Here is a 26403-nt window from a genome sequence, read left to right as displayed (position 1 = left end):
ATCTCCCAGGCTAATTTACTTTGAAAATGTGTGTGAGGAATAACACAACAGGACACTTTATCCTACAGAATTAATCTCACCCCAGACCAAAGACTGCACGTGCCCCGTTCAACCTCTGCCTGACCTCCACTCATTGCCAATAAAAGGAGCTCCTATACACAGAGGCACAGCTGAGGTGTGAGCTCACTGCTGTCTCCAACAGTGGCCAGTCTGTGTAAACTCTATAAATAGTGTGGAGCCCTGATCTACTTTGCAGGAGCTGCTACCTGGTACACGGATGAAAGCTGGATCAAAATAAAAACACACTGAACACACAAATCATGTGAAGAGCAACACTGGGGTCAGTCAGGAGGTCGTGAGTGGAGAAGTGCGACCTTCTTGGACCATGCAGTGGACATGTAAGATGGTGGGAACCCAGCAAAACCACACACCAACAGAAAGCAGAAAAGAAGCAGAATGGAAACACATTTTAATCATTACACTGCAATAGTTGTTGAAAGCTTGGAAGGATCTTCAGTAAATACATTTCTCTGTGCACTGCTGGGGCAGAAGCTCATGGACCCTACCCAGGCTTAAAAGCAGAGCAATGTCTTGCATGCAGTTCAATGCGCATAACAGCTGAAGGGAAGCTCTTCTGAAGGAAACACAGGGATGGAGAAGAGTAAATGTTTGAAAGAGGCGGAGGGGAAAAAAAGACGTGGTTTATGAAACCACTATCAGCCCATTACAATGCAGCCCTGACACATTTACCAGTACAGATTAGTATCTACTCAACTTGGTGCACGTGACCCTAACCATTCACTTCATGGCTGGGAGGGTAAGTAACTCACTTGTAACTTTATAGACTGAGAAGTTAATAAGCTCACAAAAGCTTCGAAACTTGGGCGTGCCCAGCAGCCATCAAACCTCAACAGGTTTGTTGGATGAAAGGTGAAACGTCTCTAAGAAACCCAGCTGCTGTCATTTCTACTCTCAGAGATACCAAGAATATGTGCTTCATTCATGGGCGCTGGTCACTAAAATTGAAATGGATTCCTCTCAGAGTATTTCTAAACATATGAAATTAAAAAATGTTTTACGAAAACTTGCAACAATGTTAAACAGCAAACAGAAGAGAGGTATGGAGAACATTCATCCTCTTAAAATTTGTTAACACAAACAAGGCAGAATGGATTTTTACAGGGGGAAGAAGAAACAACATCAGGCAGAACAAAGATAAAAAGTTGGGAACAAAATAACTGATGAGGGTTTAAAATGCATTTTCTATGAAATTTCATGACGCTTGCCGGGTTCTTCCTTTGGAGGGATTTTGCTTGGAAAATAAATGTACACTAAAAACTATTTCTAATAATGGTAAGAGCTTAAATTCTCAATGATGGAGAAACTATAGGAAAAACAGACCAAAGTGCCTACATAAATTTTACAGAAGAGGTGTTTTAAAAATCTGTATTTAAAGGAGGGAGATACTGACATTTATTTATTTATTCAGAATTTTAAGGATAACAGCTTTAAAGCAAATAACACAAATAACAAATAACACCTAAAGGTAATGAAACTGAGAAATATGACACAACAAGTACAATGTATAGAAGGGAATCGCCCGCAAAATCTATGGAAGATCTAGTTGAGACAAATAGACAGTTAAAATTGACCTTTAATGTGCCTTTTTTGATTTCTTTTTCTTTCTTCTCTAACAGCCTGTTGAATGCCAAAGCATCAAAATCTGAGTTAAGTCTGGACTCTTTGCTTGTTTGTTTGGATGTGGACTTGCTGCTGTGTTTCATTTCTTGCTGGATAACTTAAAGGCACTTGAGCTTCAGGGCATGAGCTGATGGCCGGACATTCTCCTTCAGGATTTTCTGATATAGCGCAGAATTCATGGTTCCATCAATTACAGCAGGCTATTGTACTTTCTACCACCACATTTTCTCTGTAAAGTAGGTTCAGCATGACATGTTTGACTATATTATTCAAAACTGTGTGATTATTGGTATGAATAAAAGCTTGAACATGTTAAAGTGGAAACTTCAATACATTTGTTCTTGGTGCAGTTCACAACAGTTAGTTCAAAGTTTTGTGAGGAAAAAAGCCCAAATTTCTTTTCTGCTTTCTCACAGAATAGATTGAGCTGTCAACTTAATTTACATTCACTAAGTTGGACCCTAGAATAACCTGAGCCTGCATTATTCATCATGCTGAGCAGGTACACTGAAGGACATTGCCAAGAGTCCCTGCTAAAAAGCGTCAAAGAACCTGAATTGATGTTTCTTAGAAACGTTGACACCAGCAGCTCATCTGAAAACAGTGCTTTGGTATGGTGTATGAAGGACCTGCTTCATACACATCTTTGTGGTGTGAAGACACAAAACATAATAAGTAGCAAACAATGAAGCCTGCTTCTACAAAAGAAATGACTGTTTCATGTGATAAAGATGAATTTTAGTAACTCTTGAAAGTGGGGAAAGTGAGTAAATCTTTAACAGTGAAATTGTGCAATGAGCCTCTCAATTGGGTCAAAGTTGCTGCTGAAAACAGACACAACTCTGTTTTTCGCGGAGAAAAAACGCCATCTAGTGGACAAATGCAAAAAAGCGCTTTCAGCACTGAAAGAAGATCCATTCAAATCCATTAATCTTCTTTACTTCGAAAGCTTTTGCTGAATGACACCCTGCAAAGTGTGCATTATATTTCTTATTGTTATCATTATTAGTAGTATACTCCTTTAGATTTTTTAAGGCCACCACTACTTTTATTAATTCACTTATTCAGTTTTTCAAAAAAAAAAATGTATTGCAACCTGAAACTGGCTTTTTCCTGTAGATTCAGCTAAAGAAATGGGAACTAACAGGAATGTGTTTTTGCAACAGGCCATCAGTATCAAAGCACTCAACGGTGCTATATGAAATAAGTTCTTTGCCAAGTTGGGTATTTTGTGTTGACAGAACACTGATTCATCCTTTAAGGCCTTTTTAGTGTGTGAATGATTCCTGGGTTAGTGCTAATTGGCTTAAACAAACAAACATTTCTCTGGAAATGTTCAGGTACCGATGATCAGGACTGGACTAAAAATAAGTGACAAAACAGCCCATGTCCAGAGAAAACCTCTGGAAGACCTTCAGAAAGACTGAAGAACTATTCAACAACAGCAGTTTAAACATTATAAAAAAGTCTGGCTGCTAATATAAAGAAACAAAATGTAAAGAAAAGAGTGGTGGATCAAAACTTTGTGTGGTGTCCTTGTGGCAGCAGAGATACATCAGTGATACATAACCATTGTTTGGTAACCTTTTCGCCACAGCTTCAAAAGATAAGATAAGATAAGATAACCTTTATTAGTCCCACACGTGGGAAATTTGTTTTGTCACAGCAGGAAGTGGACAGTGCAAAAGTTATGAGGCAAAAATTAGAATACAATAAGAATAAATACAGTACACAACTGTACAGAATAGAATAAAATACTATATACAGTAGAATAAAATAAAATAAATATACAATAAGATAAAAATAGAATAAATACAAATACTATATACAACTGAGTAAAAATACAACGATGACAGAAAGGATTATTGCACTTAGTATTATTGCATATGTATGGATGTGTCCATTTTTCACAGAGCAAGCCTTCCTGATCAGTCTGGTGTCACCAACTCCAGTGACACTCCCCAAGCAGATCACAAAAAAGTACACTCTGCTCACCAAAACAGACACTCTGTGATAGGCCCCCTGGGAGCACATGCCTTTTTGACTGATCTTGATAGGACTCATTTCATAGTATAACTACTAGCCCTACTACCATCTCGAATTCAAGGTCAAATTCCGTGCAATGAGGACATCTGAGACAGGCCACGGAGTTCCCAGCCTCCTCCTTATTGTTAAATCATGACCTCTGAGCTTAACTGAGGAAAGTGAGGACTGCAGTATCTTTAGATGTTTAGAGGTTCTTTTGTGACCTCCTGGATGAGTCGTTGATGTGTTCTTGGAGTAATTTTGGTAGGCCGCCTACTCCTTGGTAGGTTCACCACTGTTCCAAGTTTTCTACACTTGTGAATAATGGCTCACTGGAGTCTCAAAGGCTTAAAAAGTATAACTCTTTCCAGAGCGACAGATGTCAGTGACTTTGTTTCTGTGGCAGTAGTCTTTATATCATACCATGATGTGCTGCTTTTTGAGCTCTTCACTTTGTCAGACAGGTCCCATTAAAAAAAACAACAACAACAAAAGCAAACAAACTGCATTTTGTATTTACTCAGGTCATCTTTATTTAATATTAAAATTGCAAAAAAAAAAAAAAAAAAACCCAAACCAAAAAAAAAAAAAAAAAAAAGCAAAAAAGAAAAGAAAAGAAATCAAGAAGGGGGCAAATAATTTTTCACAACACTATAGAGGTGATTTAAATACTTATAGACAAAAGAAAATGAGATGCATACTGTAAAAGAAAAAACAAAATACAGGAAACCAGATCCATGATATAATCCTTTATTTTAACCCATGGGATTTCATTTTTACAGTGCATTTCTTTACAACAATAAATCATTAAGTGACAGGTTTTAGCCACCACTACGGATCAGATAACTATGTATGTTACATTTCTGAGCTCCTCAAAGATTTCAGCTTCATAAACACTGTGCAAAAGATTCCAAATATTAGACGATGATAACTACAAAGGTAACGAATCCAGCGATATCTGATTATCCACTGACATTGTTAGCCTCTTGTTATCAAACTCTCAGTTAATCTTTAGTCGTTTCAGTGTTATTAAGCAGCTAGCTATCTGTACCATTAAACATACAGAGAGGTGGCCGATTAGAAACCTGCTGCCATCCATAACAAAGAAATATCCTTTGAAAAGAAAAGAAAAAAAGAGAGAGAGAGACAAAACAAAATATGGCACCATTGTCTCAACAACCAGTAGACAAACATTTTTAAGGGGACTGTTGCCAAACTACCCTTAAAAACAAAAAACTAAGAGCTCTGTTCAGTCCTCAGCATGTGGAGGAGTCAGTCAGATGGACATAGAGCTTTATGTGGACACCAAGCCATTCGACTAGAGGAACATCAGCACAACCCTTCAGTCACATCTTCCAAGCACCTTCAAATGACTCATCTGAAGAAGACTTCACAGAAACCTGCTGCCTCCCACCCTCATTCTGTCCCCGCAAAACCACATCAGTGTGCGCCACACATCCCTCAGAGCGTTGCACCGCGACTATACCAGAGAAAAGCATAGATAAAACACACAACCACATCGACTGTGCACATACAGAACACACTGCAGCAAAGAACATGTACACGACCTACCAAATGCACGTTAACATAAACCCAGTCCAGTTATCCATCACATGTTACATTCAGGCTCCGAGAGGACAAAAAAAAACAACAACAGCAAAAAAGATGCAATGGCAAAGTAAACAGCAGATTTCTCCCTTTTGCTCAAGTTTGGTCACAAGTGCCCTCCATTACATGACAGCTAGTAGTGCACAAAATAAGAATACAAAATTAGACTTTTAAATACTGTAGCAGCATTTCTTTTCTTTTAAAGTTGAAAGCCTCCAGTAGTACAGGTACAGGCTTTGGAGTCCCCCGACACGTGGAAGGGTGAGCGATTGTCCTCTGAACTGCGAGACGGTGTCCGTCAGGAGGGTGCAGGTGTTTGGTACTAAAAGGTGTGTGGACAGGTTGGAGATGTGTCTCAGGCGGGGGCACCACTAGAGGACTGAGCCGTGTGGAGGCAGCAGGACGCTGCGGCGCTTAGGCCTAAAAATGTCTTTGACCAACCCCCTCCTCCACCTGCTAGCATGCCTTAGCAATCCCTTCTATTACAGTCTATACGTACATCTCCGTTTTTAAAGCCCAGCGTCCCAAAGAGTAACAACTGCTCCTCATTCCCGCCCCTGCAGCCAAACTACAGCTGATTGGCGGTAAAAACAGCGCACACCTCATCAGTCCCATACGAGCAGGACAAAGCCGAGGCGACAATGCTTCAGAGGTTTCTCTCAGCTGGAGGCTGTAGCGATGGCCTTCTTAAGCTGCTGGCTACGGATCTCGCGGGTGCGGGACTCGAGGAGCAGGTCGTGGCAGGTGTTGCACACCAACACGGGGTCGTAAAGCTGCTGGTCTGGGATGGGAAGCTTCAGGTGACAACAGTCTTTACAGAACACATTACCACAGTTCCTGAAAATGGAGAACACATGTAACGTTATTAATAGGACAAATAATATTTGATGTGAAGGTTTCTAAGACATTTTAGATACCAAACGTATAAGATTTCAAAATAAAAGATCCTCAGGACCCAGAGAGGGCAAAAATGAAAAGGCTAAATGCAGATTATGGATTGATGAGCAGCACAAACAGCTTTCCGCTTCTTCCTGAAGCACATTTAAAGGTCTTTTCACACATGGCAACTTTACTGCATTCCATCCGTCTCTATTGCATTTGGGAACGGAAACACAAGTCATTGTTTACATACATTATAAATCAGCTGATTCTATTTATTACATGTTGGAAAACTTGCTGTGTTTAAGTTACATAAAAAATGGATCTAACAGTTGAACACATGCCCTGCTCAGAGTGCTGCTCTGCCTGTGAATATGAATTTTCCCCCCTGCCTAAAATGTCTCAGTGGAGCATATAATTAATTCCCCAGTGAGTCAAGAGCCTTTGATGCTGAAACCAAAGCTTGGAAAATGCACAGCAAATTGTCTTTTAAAGGCATGCTGCTGCTTTGGCAGAGTCACTGTGCAACTAAAGAGTGCAGAGAGAAACAGGCATACAAAATATACAAACACAGCCAGCTTTTAAAAGGAAACACTCAGATCTCTTAGGCAAGTGCTAATCGTGAATCAGCTTCACTTCAAATGCAAAAAAATATTAAGGCTTAAATGTTAAAAAGAATTTGCACAGCATTTGGAAAATGTACTTATTCTTTCTTGTTCAGAGTGAGACGATGAGACTAATCTTGTACTTGATGTTAACCAGCAGCTGGTCAGATTAGCTTAGCACAAAGACTGAAAACCGGCTGAACAGTTTGTCTGGTTTTATTCAAACAGCAACCAAATTTGCCTTCAAAACTGCGCCAGAATAAAAGGAATAGCTGAGCACATAATTGCCCAGTAACACAGCAACAAGATGCTTTCACACTGCTGACAGCTAGCAAAGCTAGCATTAATTAACCTGAGCTAACAGGCTTATGGCTGAAGCTTCACATTTACTTTCTTAATCTGAGCAAATACGTAAACACAAATATTTCCACACTAATATTAATCTAGTCTAATCTTGGCATTTATCTATTTTTTCCTCCAAGTTTGAGCACTTGTTGGAAAAATTAACAACAAAAAAGAAACACAATGAAGTCTCTACCTGCAGTGGTGACGTCTCTTGGCTATCCAGAACTCACAGTCACAGTTGAAACAATGGGAGGCCATGTGGTCGGGCACCCACCTCGTAACCTACACACAGAGATAGGTATCAGAAAAGTGTGAGACATAGCTCTGCTCCTGGACATGCAAGTGAGAAGTGAGTGGGAACAAGAAAGGAAGCGTGAAGACAGAAGCTCTGTAGGACACTCACCTCAGTGTCCCTGGGCTCCACTCGATCCCAGCTGCCCTCGGACAGACGGTCCTCGCTGTGGGTAGACAGAGAATCTTCCTCATTGCTGTTGTCTGACTCACGCAGACATGTCTAAGGAGAGAACAGAATGAGATCAGAGGATGGATACAAATAAGAACTCTTCTGAAAATAATTGAGAGTAAATACTCTGAAGACAAAGAGAAATGCTTTTAGCTCTTTCAGTAAAGTCTGTGCTTAAAAAGTCACTCACAATGTCATCCTCGTACTCGACGTATGGCTCTGAGGGAGGGGTGCCATACTGTTGACTCTCAAGCCTCATCTGCAGCTGTCGCACCTGCTGTCGCAGCACCTCAACCTCCTGCTTGTAACCCGCCTCGATCTGACGCAATCTCTGCTGCACGGCATCCATCGGCACAGGCAGCCCATCGTCATCCAGGTAAGCCAGGGCCTGGGGAGGTGGTGGCGAGCTGGAAGCTGAGGGTGAGGAATAAGAGGCTGGCAGGAGCTGATGGGCTGCCAGTGAGTAGCTGGTGAGGGCAGCAGGCCCACACAGTCCAGTGTAGCCTGCACTCCTGGTAGGCCATCCAATCTGCAGCGCACTGCTCGGACAACAGAGCGCTTCCCTGCGGCAGCACTGCGAGCCATTGGCAATGGCAAAGCCCTGGGCGCGGAGGAATTTACTGGCAAGCCGGCGGCTCTGGTGGATGTTGGGGTGCTGGCCGCGGCTGGCACCAGAGGCAGACTGGACCAGACCCTGGACACTCTCCCAGTGGGAGCTGAGCAAGCACAGGTCCGAGAGCTGGCTCTGGGAGATCAGAGGGCGAGCAGTGACCTGGATGCAGTCTACAGGAGCTGCCGCTAACACGCGCTCTCTTCCACTCGCCCCATTTGTCCTCGTGTCCTCCTCCTCCTTCTGGGGTTGAGCTTGTGGCTGAAACTCAGGCTGCTCCTCATCATTCAAAGTATTCTGCGTAAATTCCTGGGTCACTGCGGAGGGCGAGTTGGGGGGATGATCATTCTCACCTGTAAGAGTCTCAGTGGAGTCCCCCATGGGAAGGAGTGGTGTTAGCTGCTTTACAGCCAGCAGGCTCTTTGACTGACTATCAATTTGTCCTTGAAATACAGAGGTTGGTGTGTTGGCTGCAGGTTGAGTGCTTTTGCAGGGCAGAGGTAAGCAGGGCTCTGATTTATGAGTGGGAGATGGTATACTCTCAGCAGTCCTACAAGGGCTCTCAGCCTCCATTGGAGCTTGTTGGAGTGGAGTATCTGTGATCTGATGCAAAGCTTGCATGAGGGCAGGAGTGGAAAAGGCAGTGTGAGCAAGTGTGACATCCTCACTGAGGGGGACAGGTGAGAGGGGCAGGGAAGGCAGGGGCTGCGTAGTGAAACAGGGTCCATCCACAGCCTCTTCAGCACCCACTACACCTGGGACAGCTTCTGGAGTCGGATGCACAGATTGTCCCTCTCCACTGTCCACCGCAGTGTCAGGTATGAGCTCGTTGGAGCCTTCTACAGCGGGTTCTTCCACAGCAGGTGAGGGCTCCAGTGCAGAGCGACCCTCCTGGCAGTGCTTGTTGAGATTGGGGTCGCTCGACGTTCGTGTCAGGGGCATCCCATTCTCAAAAGCTGACAGAAGGTCATCCATGGAGCGGGTCTTAGGAAGTCTGTAAATCACCAGTACATACAGATCTTATTTTTTAATGTGTATAAAATGCAGTAATACAGTTCTCCATTTTGAACTCTAGAGGGCAGTCTGACTGTTTGCCATAACATTACTAGTCAGACTGCGGCAATAGTATTGTTCAGACAAACAGACCTGTCCAGGGAACGGGAGGTAAGCTCATCTCCTGTGATGGAGGGCGGGAGGTAGAGATCCACAGAATCATCCACAGCAGTGCAGGGGGAGGAGGTGGGCAGGTAGACTGCTGTCCACAACTGTAGTGCCCGAGTATGGCAGACTGGCTGCAGCACCTGGCAGACAAATGCACCGGGAGGATAAGTACATAGTAATGGCGTCTAAGATCCAAACTCTTTGAACGTGCATCAGAGAGGATGGCAGGGAAAGTAGGATAGATTTAATCTTTAATCATACTGAAGTTCAAAATTGGAGTCACATTATCCATTAATCAAAACACTTATTGTGCTCACTGAGATCGTGACTGAAGATTATGATCATTACTATGATCAACAGTTTCCTTCAGCAAGTCCCCTCACTGAACACTTTCTGAAAAGCACAGTGGCTTTAAAAGGAAACACTCAGGAAGCAACTTCCAGCTGCAACTATACTAAACTACAGGGTGGGCCATTTATATGGATACACCGTAATAAAATGGGAATGGTTGGTGATATTAAAGTCCTGTTTGTGGCACATTAGTATATGTGAGGGGGCAAACTCCTCAAGATGGGTGGTGACCATGGTGGCCATTTAGAAGTCAGCCATCTTGGATACAACTTTTGTTTTTTCAATAGGAAGAGGGCCATGTGACACATCAAACTTATTGGTAATGTCACAAGAAAAACAATGGTGTGCTTGGTTTCAACGTAACTTTATTCTTTCATGAGTTATTTACAAGTTTCTGACCACTTATAAAATGTGTTCAATGCGCTGCCCATTGTGTTGGATTGTCAATGCAACCCTCTTCTCCCACTCTTCACACACTGATAGCAACACCGCAGGAGAAATGCCAGCACAGGAATCCAGTATCCGTAGTTTCAGGTGCTGCACATCTCGTATCTTCACACCATGGACAATTGCCTTCAGATGACCCCAAAGATAAAAGTCTAAGGGGGTCAGATCGGGAGACCTTGGGGGCCATTCAACTGGCCCACGACAACCAATCCACTTTCCAGGAAACTGTTCATCTAAATGGCCACCATGGTCACCACCCATCTTGAGGAGTTTGCCCCCTCACATATACTAATGTGCCACAAATAGGACTTTAATATCACCAACCATTCCCATTTTATTACGGTGTATCCATATAAATGGCCCACCCTGTACAAAAGCTGTGAAAACCGGCAGGTACCATGTCATGAGAAGGGATGTAGAGGAAGTTCTGGAAGTTCTTGTTTGCTGTGCGAAGCAGAGACCACACAGAGCAGGTGCGTTTGTAGATATTCTTTGCCTCCCTTTCACGAGCGTTGTTGCACAGAAACGTGCCGTAAAGACACGAGTATGTGTGCTGCACCAACTTGACCTGGACATGTGAAGAAGATGCATCAAGTCAGGCCTTTAATTACAGCACTGATTAACTTTAACTCTCATTGTCGGTGTGTGTGAGACAGCTGACTGATGTGAAACATGACCATGTGACCCAAGACTTTATTCATTAGGCCAAATGTATGGTTTCATGTAATCCTGGCCACTTTTTGAAGTTTAAAGAACATGTAGAGATTAATGCGTAAGACAGACTAGTATAGAGTGCTGTCCAACCACCCACCAGGAAGGCCTCGTTGAACTCAAACAGGCAGGGGAACTGTTTGAGCAGCTGGTGAACACAATCCAGCCACTGCAGGAAGACGGGACACTGCTCGCTCACATCGTCTGAGTTCTCCTGGTGGCCACAGCGGTCCCCAAACTTATGACCAAAGTCCAGCCATTCCGTCTCTACGAGCACCTGGAAACCCTGTGGATAGCACAGAAGTCAGTACCAAAAGCAACAAGAGAATCCAGCAAAATAAGTGCTTACCATATCTATGAGAATATGCCTGCATGTCATTTAAAAATCAAATACATTAGATTAATACTGAACTGTGCAGATGCTCACCTCTAATGTCCTGTAGTAGGGGTCCAGCAGGACCTTGGCGAGGGCTACAATCTGAGGCGTGCGGTCCCACCCGTCTGAGCAGTGTACCAGGACAGGACGACCGTCCCGCTCGACTGCTGAACATACCAGAGTGGCAGCCTTCAGCATGACCGACAGGTGCTGCAGCCAACGGGTGCTCTCCAGTGCTGAAAGCCAGCTGGAAACACGAGAGGGGGTTGATTAGGCAACAACTAACCTATATGGAATATGTCATAACTGAGGTAATCTGATACAGCAGGATACAGCATAGATTGGGTTATTTGGGTTAGCTATGACAGAGCAGGGAGGCACCTCTCTGGAGGCCTTTCTGCTTCACTTCACACATTCGATGTAAAATACACACAGCTGACGTATTGAAAACGCATGTAAACATGGGAACAAATGGACAGCCATAACACACATGTGCTGTTGGTTGACGTGTACAGACAGACAGCTGGCAAGCCCAGCAGGAACAGGACTGTGTTCCTGTGCCTGTGTGGTGTTGCCTTACTGTGTGGTGAACCCACTAAAACAGAGAAGGTGGAGGGAAGTGCAAATGAGGCCAGAGCCGGTCAGAGAGAAAGGTCACATAGATCAACTTACTTTCCTGGATCGGGGATCTGACTGCAGACAGCCCTGAGAGCCTGGAAACTGTTCCGGATAGCATGGATGTTGGCCATTCCCATGAACATGACCTCACAGCTGGGGTAGTACTCTGAATACAAACAAACAACAATTTGCTTTCAGTGCAACATTCATAGTCATCTAACAGTGACTGTGTGTAGTCACTGGTAGCAATAACATTGTCCATTTAGTCAAACTGGACTGCACTAAATGTGTTAGCAAGTCACTGTAGAGAGAGGGGATTGTTTCCAGAATGGAAAAACAGCACTTTGTTAAACAGATGTGTGATCAAAAACTACACGAAGAACATTTTAAACTTGCTCTGTAAAGGATGATTTCTATAAGACAGGTCTAACAACATGAGCACTGACAAGAATTAAAGTGTGTGCAAAAGCTACAAATCACAACCAATATCCTCTAAACTGCCATCATAGCAGAGCCTATCTGAAAGCCATTAGTTTTAAATATTCAAGCTGATCAAGGAAAAAGTTGAATTATGATATAATTACCCATATACTTGTCCAGCTGGCTTTAGTATTATTCAAATTGTTTCTGATTGTTACATAAGTAATTAAAAAATAATTAAGCTCCATAGAGCTGAGAGGAATTATAAAGTTGGATATTAAAATTATGTTAAGTCACCACAAGCAGGCAATTTTAGAGTACTGAGTAAAAACACTGTTTTACTTCTCACCGAGTTTCCTGTCTGCTTGACTCAGTAGAATCAGACGCCAAATGATACACACACACTCCAGATAAGGTTCACAGATGACAATGTTTCTAGTTTAATTTGACTTTTTGAAGATGGTGCAAAATGTTTTGGGATTATGCCAACCTTCACATTCGCAGCCTCCGCCCTTAGCTCGGTTAGCCACTGCAGCAGTGTATGAGCGAGCATCCAGAATCAGCAGCTTCTGTGTCACAGTGTTGTCATTGCAGCTGGAGCCGCCCGTCAGAGATGAGTCTGGGGAAAGAGAAGATTCTGATCATTATGAGCAGACAGTGTAATGCGAATCGACCTGCCAGGGAAAGGAAGAAAGAGAAAGTGTGAAAGGAGGAGGACGGTGTCAAGAAGGGAAGGGAACATGATTAAGAGAAACTGACTCTATTTGTAACCTACTGAAAATCAATATCTCCTCATGATGAACACCACTGTGTTACCTGGTAAGTCAAGAAGCCTCCTTCCCACAGCTTCTGCAGAGAAAGACGACTGGAACTGAAATACTTCTCTCTGCACCCTTCTCTAATTGTGTTAAAAGCTCTTTTATCACTTTCTGTAATTTGACATATCTGTGTGTTCCTTATAAGTTAATATGGAGGGGGGAAAAGGAAAGCAAAACCACTGAAAAAGATACAAAGAGTTGTTTTTCTGAACTGTGAAAGCTGTGCTGACAGCTGTCCTACTTTCTGTAACTCACAATAATTACAATGCAGCAACACTGATGCATGTACTTTCTGTTAAAAAGGAGAACATCAGCAATGGAAAAAAACAAAAACAAAACACATTCCCAGAACTGTGAATGCTTGCAAAGCTCTGAAAACACCAGAGTCCCAGCTATTAGAGGCTGTTTACAACCTGGAAATTTAGTGATCTCCTCTCAAAGTTCAAAGTGCTGATTAAAAAGAAGCTAATTAAATTTATGGTGTGCACAATAAAAGCGATTCATGTTAATCAGCTACCTTTATACTTTAAATTGGTGATGATGTATTTATGTATTTGCAGGTATTATTGAAAATGCAGTTACATTACAATTTATTATGTGTTGGTTCTCTTGGAAGTAAAAGTTGATAATTAAACAACAGATAAATGCATCTCTTTCTCTCTGGTCAAAGTTTGTGAAAGAAGTCTAGAGTTAGAGAGTGTTTGGCCAGGTTTGCACAGCGTGATCTGCTGTTATGTGTCTGGATGACTGCAGAGAGAGAGAGTCTGTTTCAGACTCTCACTACTGGAAGCACTCTGTTTGGTATAGGTGTGTGGGCTGCCTGAGTAGACTGCAATATGATGCGATCACTAGCTGTGACTTTAAGAAAACGAGTGAATTTAGACCCTGGATGGTTTAATTTGACAAACAGGGTCATCGTGTAATGCAGAGATGTGCAAATGGATGAGGAGTGCAAGTATGGACGTGCAAAGAAAATCAAACAGCAAGATTACCAAAATCACCATCGGAAGAGTCAGTAGCTTCCCCGCGTTGTCGATTTGTTTGTGCACCCTTGGTTCCGCTGTCCATCTGACAGGCCTTAGCGATGGACGTAACTAGATACTCATCATCTGTGTTCCTCCAGCCCCACCAGCTAATCTCAGGCTGGCTACAGCGGGCGATCACTGCCCCGTTCTTCTGGTGCCTGGAAACGAAGGTTACAGAGTTAATTAACCTAAAATGATGGATTTTCTTCAGCTTGCACCCATATAAGCTGGAGAAAACATGCACACAAAGTTACCTGTAGACCACCACTGGGATCCTCTTCCAGGATCTAAAAGAAGCCACACTCTCCAGCTCCTTGTCAGTGATCCAGATTGGAATCAGAAGCTTCTGTGGGTAGCTGGAGCACAGCCTACAGGATGAACAGGTAGTTAGAGGTTCTAAAGCATAGGTGTCAAACTCTGGCCCGCGGGCCACATTTGGCCCGCAGCCAAATTACATTTGGCCCACGAAGCCATACCAAATTACTATTAGAGCTGGCTTACTGGTATTATACAGCTAATATATACCGGTATATATTGTTTAGTATTAAGCTTTGCTTGTTCCATATTCAGTTTTTCAGCAAAACTTGTTTGAGTCCATAAGAAAAGAGTCATTCTTATATCTGGAGGAAGATTTTTTTTTCAATAAATATTAATGTTAGCCCGCGACTTTGTTCCAGTTTTGAATTTTGGCCCACTGTGTATTTGAGTTTGACACCCCTGTTCTAAAGGAAGTTTTAAAACAGTTTATAATGCTGCATTATCTTTTGATGAGGAAAACCAAGATGAAACTGGCTGCAAAAGGACATTCCCTAAAATGTTCTGGTTTTCAGGGTCACTGCAGCATCAATATCTCAGCTAGACCAGAAAACAAATCAGAAACCTCCATCTGTCTCTGCTTTCTCCTCTTTCTCTCCCAGGATACTTTCTTCAAATTATATTCACTTGCTCAGAGTCTAATAGCAGGAGGGAGAGAGACTGTGTGTGTGTGTGTGTGTGTGTGTGTGTGTGTGTGTGTGTGTGTGTGTGTGTGTGTATAAAATACAGTGCTGAGTCATGGGCCTCAGCAGGCTGTGACTTGTTTAATTAGCCAGTTGTCCTATGTGTGTGTGTGTGTGTGTGTCTGTCTCAGTGGGGTGTGTTCTCCTGGGCCCTCCAAACAGACTGACCTTTTTTTTTGTAGCATTTATTTACCCAGACTGCAAAGGAGACCCCGATGTACAGGTGCACACACTCATACACCCATTCAGTCTATTGTTTCTACTTAGGTGACTGCCTTAATACAGTTTATCTTAGGCTGAACTACCCAACCTGGTAGCCTCAGCGCGCTGTTTGTTTCAATGACAGGGAAAATTGCAGCTTTAAAGACATCCTAGATTAGCCATTAGCTTGTCTTGTTTAAAGTGTACCTATTGGACATCCATTAATCAATTAAGACTTCTAGTCACAGTGGATGATGATGAAAACATCAAAGTCATATATCTAAAAGATGTGGAATTTGCTTCTAGGTGTTGCCTTTCACTTTGAGGTACCCTTTTCTTCCCTCCCATCCCTGGTGACACTCATTCTGAAAAACCTTGGATCTCATCAAAAAGTAACTAACTCTAAAATTCTGCCATTCACCGTCAACTATCCAATCATTACTCTTTATCATGACACCATTCTATACTACTAAAACTAGATGCAGTCATCAGGATATACCTGCTGTGCTTCTCATGGTTAAGCATCAGTGACATACTTGTAGTTGCAGTTGATATCAGACACTCTCCAGATGTTTTGAGTATCGAAGCCCATCCTCTTGACCTCCATTTCCATTCTCTGACGTACATGATCACCTACAAACACACATAGAACATGGTGCGAGGGTATAAATGAAAAATGCCCTCTCAAACATTTACTTGTTCTAAAACTGTGAACGAATGTGTGTGAACCTGGGCGACAAAGATGAAGGTGCTGATCTTCATCGTCAGCGCTGCCTCCTAGACACCACGCGTGATAGGCCAGGGCGAACAGGTCCTCCAGCCGTGATGGGTGTGCTATGGCCCGGTTCAGACGTTTGACCCACTCCTGGCACTGCTTGAACGTTGCAAAGTGGCATCTGTGGAGATTAGAAAGATTAGTGAGATCCAACAAACCCTTCATGCACTGGGGACTAGGAGAAAAACAAAACAAAACAAATCAGCTGTTCTGTGATTTTCCAGCCTTTAAACCAGAGTAGTAATGTGGTTGCTTAATAATGTGGAACCAAAATGCTGCTGGGCACATCTGCTACCGAGTATGCGACAGTTCCACTGGTTTTAAACTGTTCATGAACACAAAGATGAGAATTTACCAACACCCTTTATTACCTTTGAAACCTTAGTTTCAAAAAAGTATTACCTACATATTATTTTACATTTCCTATCTAAGGTGGGTGAATGACAGTGCGTCACAAGTTGTAGTCATTGATGATTTTAGTCACAAGTACAGTTCTGCAAAAACACATAATTTGACTTTTTCTCCATGTCAAGTCCTTTTACATTATTGCTTAATTTGATCTCAAGTAAGTCAAACTGAACTCCAAATTCGGTCAGTCTGTTGTTATGTGTACAATTTACAATTGGTAATGTGTACAGTTTCCTAAATGAACCCATAGTATTACTAATTCAAATGTGTATCAGAGTACTGTGCTGTAAGAGAGTGTAAGAGTGAGGGCTCTTCTTACCTGACAACTTTAGAGTCTTTGCAAATGATGTGCAACTGGAACATATCTCTGCTCTCTACACTTTCTATCAGCCTGAGAGGCACCTGCAGAGGGAGACAGAGAGCACGTGCATTTAGCCTGATGGTCCACTGTGTGAGCAGACAGCACACTGGCAGAGAAATTACCACCCTCTGGTCTAGTACAGACTGTATCCAGGTTAGACACACTAAGTAAACCTTTAACCTGACTGCAGAGGAACAAAAGGCCACACTGGTGTTCCAACTTTGCCTCTAGAACTGTTATGATACCATGTGACAGCTACAAACCTGCCGTCCCTTATGCTTTTCAAGCAGGTAAGTGGTACTTTAGAGTACGATGTTAATGAACCCCCGACGAGGTTTAAAAAATCCCTTATGGACAAACCTTTGAGCATAAGGACTATGTATGCGCACTTTTTTACAAATAATGGCCAGTTTAATTCAAGAGAAAGAGTGCTGGCGACACAGTCATTTCACAAAATGATTAATCCATCTACCACTCTGCTGAATGTAAATTACAGTTTGGCCTCAGTGCATCCCAATCATGTAAAGTGAAGAGGAGCTTAATGACAGCTGTCTAGACTATGGCAGAGGGTGATGTTTTATCATATGGTACTCACAGATATGTCAATGTCCACACCTGGGTAGGTCTAAAACACAGTGACACCATGGAGCACAGACAAGGAGAGAAGGAGGGAGGGAAGAAATAAGACAGGAGGAAATGGAAAAAAACAAAACAACAAACTATTAAACCCAAAAAGGAGGCATTGGGAAATGAAGAGTTAAAAGGAAAGTAAACACCAAAGAGGCTGCGAGATGAAAAGACAACCGAGCACATCACGCTGTGCACTATTTGTAGCACATGGCCAAGTCAAATGGAAATCATGACGAGAAAGACAAACACAGGCGGGAGTAAAGGGCAAGAAAACAGCTTAAAAGTAAGAGGCTGTAAAGAGTTGTGAAGGGGAGGTGTGGGTGAAAGGTTGTTTGCTGGCATTCATACAGTTCATGTGTGCTTCTGGGGTCAAGGCAGGAGTCTGTCTAAGTAGGAAATCAGTTTGATAAGGACTGTTAGTCTGTGACATTTGAACTTTGTGTGGTAATCTCACTCTCCTCTGCTTAAAGTTAAGGTGAGGACGTGCCTCGGTGATTGGCCCTCGCCACCTCCTTCGTTTTTAAAACTGTCATCTTTTCCAGAAGCTGAATCCTTCTGGAAAAGATGACATGGATTTGGGAAGAAGGATTTTCATTGCCAGTGAATGCAAACAACCAGCCTATTTGTATTTGAGCAAGGCCTGACGTCAGCAGGAGCGAGCTGGTGGAGAGCACTGCCAGCCTGGATGTCACATTAAACCTTTGTGGTTTCAGGATTAGAGGGTCTAGTGCTCCTGTGATTTCACCTTGGTACAAACAACTACATGCCAAGTAAGCTAAAAGTGCTCAATGGGTACCCCATTGAAAGTTTATTTGCCTTGTTGCCACAGTTATTTCTTAATGAAAACTTATATGGGGGAAGGGAAAAAGTCTAATTGCATCCAAACTAAACATCCTTCCCTCTCCTCTGCTGGTGGCATAGGGCTCTGGCAGAAGTGACAGTTCTGTGATTCTTTGTTAGGTTTGTTGTCAGAGACATGCACTCACATTGATGACTGAGTCCTTGAACTTGATGTGAAGTCTGTAGTTAGAAATGGCAATGATGGCTTCATCAGCACGGCCAAGATATTCCACACCTTCCCCCTGAAGAACTGGGAACGGCACCTGCAAAGACCCAAAAACAATGGAACTGTTTAAGTCTCATGTGCATGAAACATTACACCAGCACGCATTTAACAGCTTTATTCAATCTACTGGAAGTCTAATCCTGACAGAACATATTATGTTAATGCTGCGTCCTCAGTTTTGGTGCAACTCATTCAAAATATTGATTGTGGGAATGTCATTTTTGGACAATGACAAATTAAATTTAACTTGGTCAAAAAAAGAAAAAAAGTAATCTCAGAGCAAAACAGCAAGATATGTGACATGATCTGTTAAGCTCCTTGTCATACTTTTAGAGGTACTTAAACTCAAATATCATATTGGCACGGCATTTCATTTTTATAAGCAATACCCAGCATAGCTGACAGCTTGTGATCATCCTGTCAGAGTAATATTGAAGATAAAAGAAAAAGAGGGACATGAGAAAAAGCGTGCATGTGTAGCTGTCCAATTAGGGCATATGAGTTTTACAGAAGAGCCTTTGTTAGCACAGAGGGGCTTGTTGGTAGGAGGGAGACTGTCTGCTCCGGTGTAGAGGGAGAGGGATCCCAAACTGTCCATTAACATTCCATGGCCATTTGATTAGTCGCAGCCAAGCCCTGGCTTCAGCCGCAACGAGACCCCTACATTAAGGTAATTGCTTCCCAACAGAGGTTAACAGAACATTTTTCATTTCATTCTGAGGCAGGGTATTATCTTAAAAGTCGACAGAGTGGAAGAGACACATGGTTGCACGTGCCGACTCCCAAAACATCTTTTCATTTATCTAAAACCGGAAGCTTTTAATCAGTTTCAGACCAGCTGCTCTTGTTGTTATTCTGTTTACTTTACTGCTTTTTCAATATAATTAAAAAAAGATGCACTGAAACAAAAGATCTTGAATAAATGGTGTTGACCAGGAGCACAAGTGTTAGATTATAAAATAACTTTGTGAAACACTCTCGGCTTTGTGATGAACTGGGGGACTGTGTTAGGCCCATTCCGTCTTGACTAAAACACACTTTTTTTCCTTAGTTGTCACTTGGATGCGATTGGCACGAGCACAGTTATTGTGCTATGGCTGCTTCAAACTAATGAAAAGTGCGACACCGGTCTTGTTGTTGAGTTGCTAAGTAGTGAGGAAAGTGTTGCTTAGAGACAACATTACCTCATTCTGTATTAGCATGCACTGCTGAGTCATGCTGAAGAGGACCCACTAGTGCATGTTAAAAAAAGACAACATGCAGCAGAGCAAATGCAAGGCTATAGCAGGCCCACTTGAAACAGCTAACACTGCTGAAAGAAGAACTCCACAGCACAAAAAGCTAAATGTGACCGATATTCCCATCACTCCATCCAGTCCAACAGACTATTTACTCTCATGCCAAATTGCATAAAACTCTAAAATAAAGCAGGACTATTATGTAGAAATCCCATCGAGTGGTAAGAGGTCAAAAGATGTTGATGATGGCTGATCCATAAAAATGTTTGTTTGTTGTTTTTTTTTTAAAAAAAAAAAGCCCTGCTATTTATCACTGCACCTGCTGCTCATCAATAACTGAAAACTTCCACATGAATCGAGACAGGAAGCATGACGAGGGGGAAAAAAAGTGTAGCTTAAACTGGGAAATGGAGCACATAGTACTCTGCGCTCAGACATCAGCAGAGCCAAATATAGGCAGCAGCAGCCCCCTCCTTCTCGGCACAATAGAGCGGGACTTTGAAATATCTTAGGGGATTAAAATATTTCAGTTTTTCAACTGTCCTCCTGTCCTTGAAAGTGACAGGAGGACAAATGGCGCTGACACCTAGGTTAAGCTTAAAAACCATGTAGCTACTGACTGAGGAAAAGGACCGAGGATACTGTTTTACAATATATAAAAGGAAAACGCCACAAAAGCAAAGGAAAGGTATATGATTTCATTAAATACTGGCTCAGTGGCAGTAGAAATAAACAAATTCAGGTAGAGAGTGTACACATTTATCTGCTGTGGAAAAGACTTGAAGTGTGTTGCTAGAAGTGCCATAGTTAACATGCTGTACAGACTGCAAGCTGCATTAAACAAGCTGTGCTCCAAAAGTAGGTGCATGAGTCACTGGCAGCAAGCAAGTGCAGCATAAGATACTGTGTCACGTTTCCTCTACGAAGCCTTCAGCAGCATAAATATGACGAGAGAGAGGGGGAGGGAGGGTGAGTAGAAAGCCCCATTTAAAGAGGCAAAAAAAGAAAACACTGACTTGTGAGTCGTGACTTCCGGTTTAAGCAGCCTGCCTGTTAGGACATGCACGTGAGCAAATGTACGCGCAACTGAAAGCATGCTCCATGACTTGCACGCACGCAGGAGGGAAGGCAGTAGGGTAATAAATACAGTGGGGTGGGGAAATGCCTGCAATTTGTCCGCAGTAAGAGACATCAGCTGTCAGTGAAACCATCATGGGAGAGCCTACACATGCACAAAAAGTCACACAAAAGCACAGATACAATGTGTGACTCCATGTGTGAATGCAAGGGGAAGGGAAGCAAGCGTAAGAGTGCAGAAACAGAAAGATTCTGCCATAAGAATTCAGCAGATTAAAAGACGCTCTCATAAACTTTGCTAGCAGACTACGATACAGCCATGCTTCCTTTGCACACTGCTCAGTTGGAAAAAATATACAAAATACCTTTGACACAAAGCCCTTTAAAGCATAGCACTTTAATAATAAAACATTTGAACAGGTTGATACTCCCTGCAGTTCAAGTGGCTTCAATTGAAAGCCACAAAAAAGAAACAACAGATAGTGACCCCAGGCCCCTCCTCCCTCCATTTTTCCTTTGTCCAGTGCTCCAGACACATGATGCTAAGCTCCATTAACCAGCAGACAGCCACAGAGCGCCAGCTTAACACCAGAGGGTCAAGCGCAAGTTAGCCATCACAGTTCTGCTACTTGTATCCTCACTTGGAACAGACTTTGAAATCCTTCTCACTTAAACTGACCTAAATGTTTCTGAACCTTTTTATCCTCTGCAGCGGCTTCTAATATATTTATGTAAAACATTTTTGGAACAGCTTGGGGTAGTCTATTCTGCAGTATGGCTCACATATACAAACCTCTCAAGTAAAATTTCTACTGTATTTAGAAGTTGATCTTCAACAGGCCAACTACATATATGTATTTAGCCTTTTTATGTTAATAATATGAACATTTACATTTATATTCATAAAATAAATGCTTTAAAGTAGGTCAAGCACAAGTGCTCCTTTACAACCAATGCACTTAAAGAAAGGCCTCAGCCACAATTCAGTCCTTTCATATGTACGTGCAAAACAACTTCCTGCTCTCCTTATTAAAGCTTTGCATAAAAATATCCCTTTTCTTTACATGCTGGCTTAATTCAGAACCAGTTTTAAAAAAAAGTTTACTGAAGAGAATTTGTTTTCTTATTAGAACTCTATGATACTTTATCTGTAGAGAGTGTGGGCAATTGCTGCATTCAAATGGAAATACTTGTTATTCTAATAGCTAATTAATTTCGTCAGTGTTTAGCACAGGAAAAAGTTGAGCTACATGACAGTGAAAAAAACAAAAGCATTCCTCTGGGTCCCCATCACCATCACTTCTTCCATGTTTGACCTCAAGCCTGTCGAGTTGAGACTTGTGCAGTAATATCTCGGAAATCATGAGATGACCAGGCGTCAAGGTGAGGGTGTTTCAGAGGAACATTGATTTTATTAGCCACCAAGATTTAACATCACAACCTAGAAGTGCCACACTTGTTCCTGGTTTTCTAATATTAAGTCATGTTGCTGGGCGTGAGAGCAGATGGGACCGTGCTGTAGAAGTGGTTGTCACCTCACCTGAAGGCTTTCATCCTCCTTCACCAGCTCCTTCTGGGGGAACAAATCCTTGGCCTTGATGTACTCCAGACTGGGAGGCCCCTCTTCACCCTGTCAGACACAAACACAATCCAGCGATAGAAAGAGAAATACTTCTGTCGTGATTCATGTGAGACTACATATGAGAAACTGAAGCAACACACAAAGTCCATATAGTTTGTTGATAGCAATACTGAAGCATGTGAAGAGACATGAAACAATCAATACAACCAAACCCAGAGTTAATATTCTCACTGCTTTTATCAGGTCCTTTGGCTCTGGTAGTTCATTGGTTCATACGTGCCAGGTAGAGTTTTGCAATCTCCTGCAGCCAGGTCAGACATCACATAGGAGATTAAAAATTTACTGCGAGGGCCCTAAAATTATACATTTGAAGAAGGAAAAGAAGTAGTACACAAGCTTGTGTTAGGTCAATGTGCCAAACCATTTAAAATGTTTATTACTTGCTTATGACTGACAGTTTTCTTGCCTGATGAATACTAATGCTGAAAAAGAAATGCAACTTTTGATGTTTGCAGTGTGTTTGCTTTGGCACTGCAGTGCAGGTGGTTACTGCAAGTGTAAAAGATACCCAGTGCTGCCTATCACAAACCAGTGCACTATGTGACTGGGTGTAGTGTAAACAAAGATACTGTGATTAACTTGAGGATTTTACCTTTTTAAAAAAAAGGTTTTTCATGAGTCATGCTTCACTATAGTTTAAAAAGTTCCTTGGGGCATAAAAAAATACATACAGATAATAAATGTAACTATTTTGATTGCAAATATGATAGCAAATATTTCTCAGTTTCTTAGAAATTACAAACAAACAAAAAACAAAAAACAGCTGCAGTCTTTTCAAGTTCACTTCTCTTCTAATAGATGGTCGGCTAAAATTAGACTGCAACACTTTAAGGAGTGGCGGAGATGAGAACGAGAGGAACAATGATGGCAGTCGAGTCTGTCCTTGAAGCTTAGGGCCCTGTGTCCAACTCGGGCTGAGCAAATATGTTCATCAGGTCATACTTCAATCACTGGACTTAAAGAGGTGAAAAGCAATCACATGATGAAACTGAAGGACATGCCCTTGGCTTTTATTCTCTTTAATCCCTATTCTAAAAACACCAATGTTTTGCAAATAATTTATTATAATCTTTTTTTTTTTAAACTTCATAATTCAAAAGTAAGCACATTAAGCAAATTAACATCTTCCCCAATATACCATTCTATACTCTATAGTGTATATAGTATGGTACATTAGTGCGGTACATGTCCAACAATTTTCTAGCTTTGTGCTATAACACGAATAAGTTCCAATCCTTCTCGTTCAGGTGCTGTGTCATTTCTGCCACTTTACTGCTCTGCTGGATTTTCACTTTTCCATTTGAGTACGACCCTGTGTCATTTTGGTTTTATAATAAAATCAGAAATAGAGGCCTAACTGGGTGGTTTATTTCTGTGAATCATATCCACTGAGTCTTCTAGCATCCCACCAAGATAGCTATAGTATATTTAAAAAAAAAACAAAAACAAATAAACCACACAACAGCAAAGTATCAGTTAGGTGAAATTATTCAATTTTAAAAAGCAAAATGAAAAAAGATCCCATGCATATTAACCCCCCCCCCCCAAAAAAAAAAAAAAATGGCATGAGGAGGCGTCGAGATCAATTACAGTATTGCGTTTGAAAATGTTGTTTAATTTTAAAATACGGATTCGAATACAAGACAGTAAGAACAAAGTGAAATTAACCTGAAAATGAAAAACCTTTAACACTGCATCCCAAGAGGAGGACATGCTGAAATTTCAGGAATTATATCAGAAACCAACTGATGTCTGACCACAGAGAACTCCTGCTGTGTTTACAGTGGTTACATCTGTAATCCGGAGCTCAAACTGGTAATTAAACCACACGATAAGCATACCACCCATTGGGCTGGTAACAGATGGACATAGTGTCCCTACAGTGACAACCCCTCACCTACAAGTCACCAATCACCAACATTTTCCTAAAAGCATCACATCACAAGTAATAATGACAATGAAAAGGCAGTATTTTTCAGCTTATGTGACATAGCTCCATCAGTAGGTAATAATTACAGTGAGCTAAAAACATACATCTGTGATAGCACAGGTGCTGTCATGGATGATGAAAACAGTTGGCACCCCAAGGTGGCTAAGCAGTGCAGGAGAGGATGGCTGGATGCAGCTCTAGATTTAGGTATTGCATGGACAAAACAGCACAGGTGTCAAATTCTTGGCAACCCTTGGAAGGGAGAATATCCAGCTACCAGGGCGTTCCCTCTCTCAAAAAGGGCCTTTTGAGGTAGGCACGGGGGTAGAAGTCTGACAATGGGAGAGAAAAGTGATAAATCCCAACTGAAAGTCATCTGTTACTTTATTATAGTATAATTTGCAATAAACAGTGGTGGTGATGATTGGCACAGAGGTGGGTGTCATGGTGAATGTGTCCATGTGAGGCATTTAAACCCCCTAATGAGTTGCTCCAGTGGTAAGTGCTATCTATTACTGCAGGCTCCGTTTCCTCCAAATGTTGCCTTTACGTTCACGGTAATGCTGCGTTTCCATCTTCATATAAATGCACACTCAAAATGAGGGGAGAGTGGTGGTTTTGTAATGCAACGATCAAGTAAAGTGTGCTGTGTGTGAGGAAGAGGAAAAAACTCCTGTTCAGTGATTATCATCTATATTTAGACCAGATAAATATGCTTTAATGAGTGCGTTGTTGTTTGTTAACAAACAGAAATCTGATAGAAAATGGGTTGAAACTCCTTTTAGTTTTCATGTAAATTCTAGCAAAGCCACCATGATGACACTCATTTGTTGTTCTCAGTAGCTCTGAATCGGTATCACAACTTGAATGTTAGCATGAATGTCTTGATGCATTCTCAATCATCCAGGAAAGTAAATCTCCAAATAGTTGATTCTGTTCATCTGGACGTAGCGTTTTGTGGGAGAAACGTTTCGTCACTCATCCGAGTGACTTCTTCAGTCTCAGCTGACTGCAGGTTTCCCCAATCTTATAAACAGTACATTTGCATAATGACTGAAACCAGCCCACTGAAGGAACAATGGGCTGGGAGGTCAGTTTCTTAATCTTAATTATGCAAATTCTCATGACCATTGATCAACAACCACTGACCAAAACCCACTGATCAATGACCATGAGTACCATTCACAGAGAGGTGGGGAATGGCTGCAATCACAGCAGTGTAAGATGGCGAAAGATGTACCCTTAGGCCCCCTCCTCGATTCAGAGATGGTCTTTCCCTTTTCACGTAAATGGCCTCCTTGACTCCGCGCTCAAACCAGCGTTCCTCCCTGTCCAAGATGTGTACATCCTCATCCTTGAAAGAGTGTCCACTGGCCTGTAGGTGTGAATAGACTGCAGAGTCCTGGCCTGACGAGGTAGCTCTTCTGTGTTGTGCCATCCGCTTCGCCAGAGGTTGTTTGGTTTCCCCGATGTATAAATCCTGGCAATCCTCCTGGCACTTAACAGCGTACACTATGTTACTCTGTTTGTGTCGGGGGACCCGATCCTTGGGGTGGACCAGTTTTTGGCGCAGCGTGTTTTGGGGTTTAAAAGCCACAGAGACCCGGTGTTTAGAAAAAATGCGTCTCAACTGCTCCGATACTCCTGACACATATGGGATCACTACAGGTTTTCGCTTGGGCAGCAGTTGTCCTTCCCTCTTGGATCGGCTGGAGCTTTCTTTAAGCGTCTTTCCAGCTTTGACAAAAGTCCAGCTGGGATAACCACATTTACTCAGGGCCTTCTTGATGTGCCGTTCTTCTGCCTCCCTGGCCGCTGTGTCAGTGGGGATGGTGTTTGCTCTGTGTTGTAGCGTCCTAATGACACCCAGTTTGTGCTCCAGTGGATGATGAGAGTCAAACCTTAAATACTGAT

The 26403-nt window shown here is 42.2% G+C and overlaps 1 protein-coding gene across 4 annotated transcripts in view; it reads right to left on the bottom strand.

The window, feature by feature from the left end:
* Positions 1-4460: 4460 nt before the first annotated feature.
* The window catches only part of mtmr4 (myotubularin related protein 4), a 43112-nt gene continuing 21169 nt past the window's right edge, over positions 4461-26403 (bottom strand). For 3 of the 4 annotated variants that reach the window (XM_026182842.1, XM_026182843.1, XM_026182839.1), the window contains 18 exons: positions 22458-22547; positions 18523-18639; positions 17502-17531; positions 16865-16947; positions 16092-16258; positions 15899-15995; positions 14418-14531; positions 14131-14321; positions 12811-12939; positions 11955-12066; positions 11334-11529; positions 11007-11192; positions 10593-10763; positions 9383-9537; positions 7817-9230; positions 7567-7677; positions 7357-7445; positions 4461-6171 (listed from right to left, as the gene is read on the bottom strand). In XM_026182842.1, coding sequence (XP_026038627.1) covers positions 5994-6171; positions 7357-7445; positions 7567-7677; positions 7817-9230; positions 9383-9537; positions 10593-10763; positions 11007-11192; positions 11334-11529; positions 11955-12066; positions 12811-12939; positions 14131-14321; positions 14418-14531; positions 15899-15995; positions 16092-16258; positions 16865-16947; positions 17502-17531; positions 18523-18639; positions 22458-22547 — 3630 coding nt within the window. In that variant the 3' untranslated portion in view covers positions 4461-5993. The remainder of the gene's footprint in view (positions 6172-7356; positions 7446-7566; positions 7678-7816; positions 9231-9382; positions 9538-10592; positions 10764-11006; positions 11193-11333; positions 11530-11954; positions 12067-12810; positions 12940-14130; positions 14322-14417; positions 14532-15898; positions 15996-16091; positions 16259-16864; positions 16948-17501; positions 17532-18522; positions 18640-22457; positions 22548-26403) is intronic. The other variant, XM_026182841.1, reaches the window with a different exon arrangement.

Source organism: Astatotilapia calliptera, chromosome 10 (genome assembly GCF_900246225.1).
Source record: "Astatotilapia calliptera chromosome 10, fAstCal1.2, whole genome shotgun sequence".
Lineage (NCBI taxonomy): Eukaryota > Metazoa > Chordata > Actinopteri > Cichliformes > Cichlidae > Astatotilapia > Astatotilapia calliptera.
The sequence above is the reverse complement of the archived record's forward strand: the minus strand, read 5'-3'. Positions and strand labels throughout refer to the sequence as shown.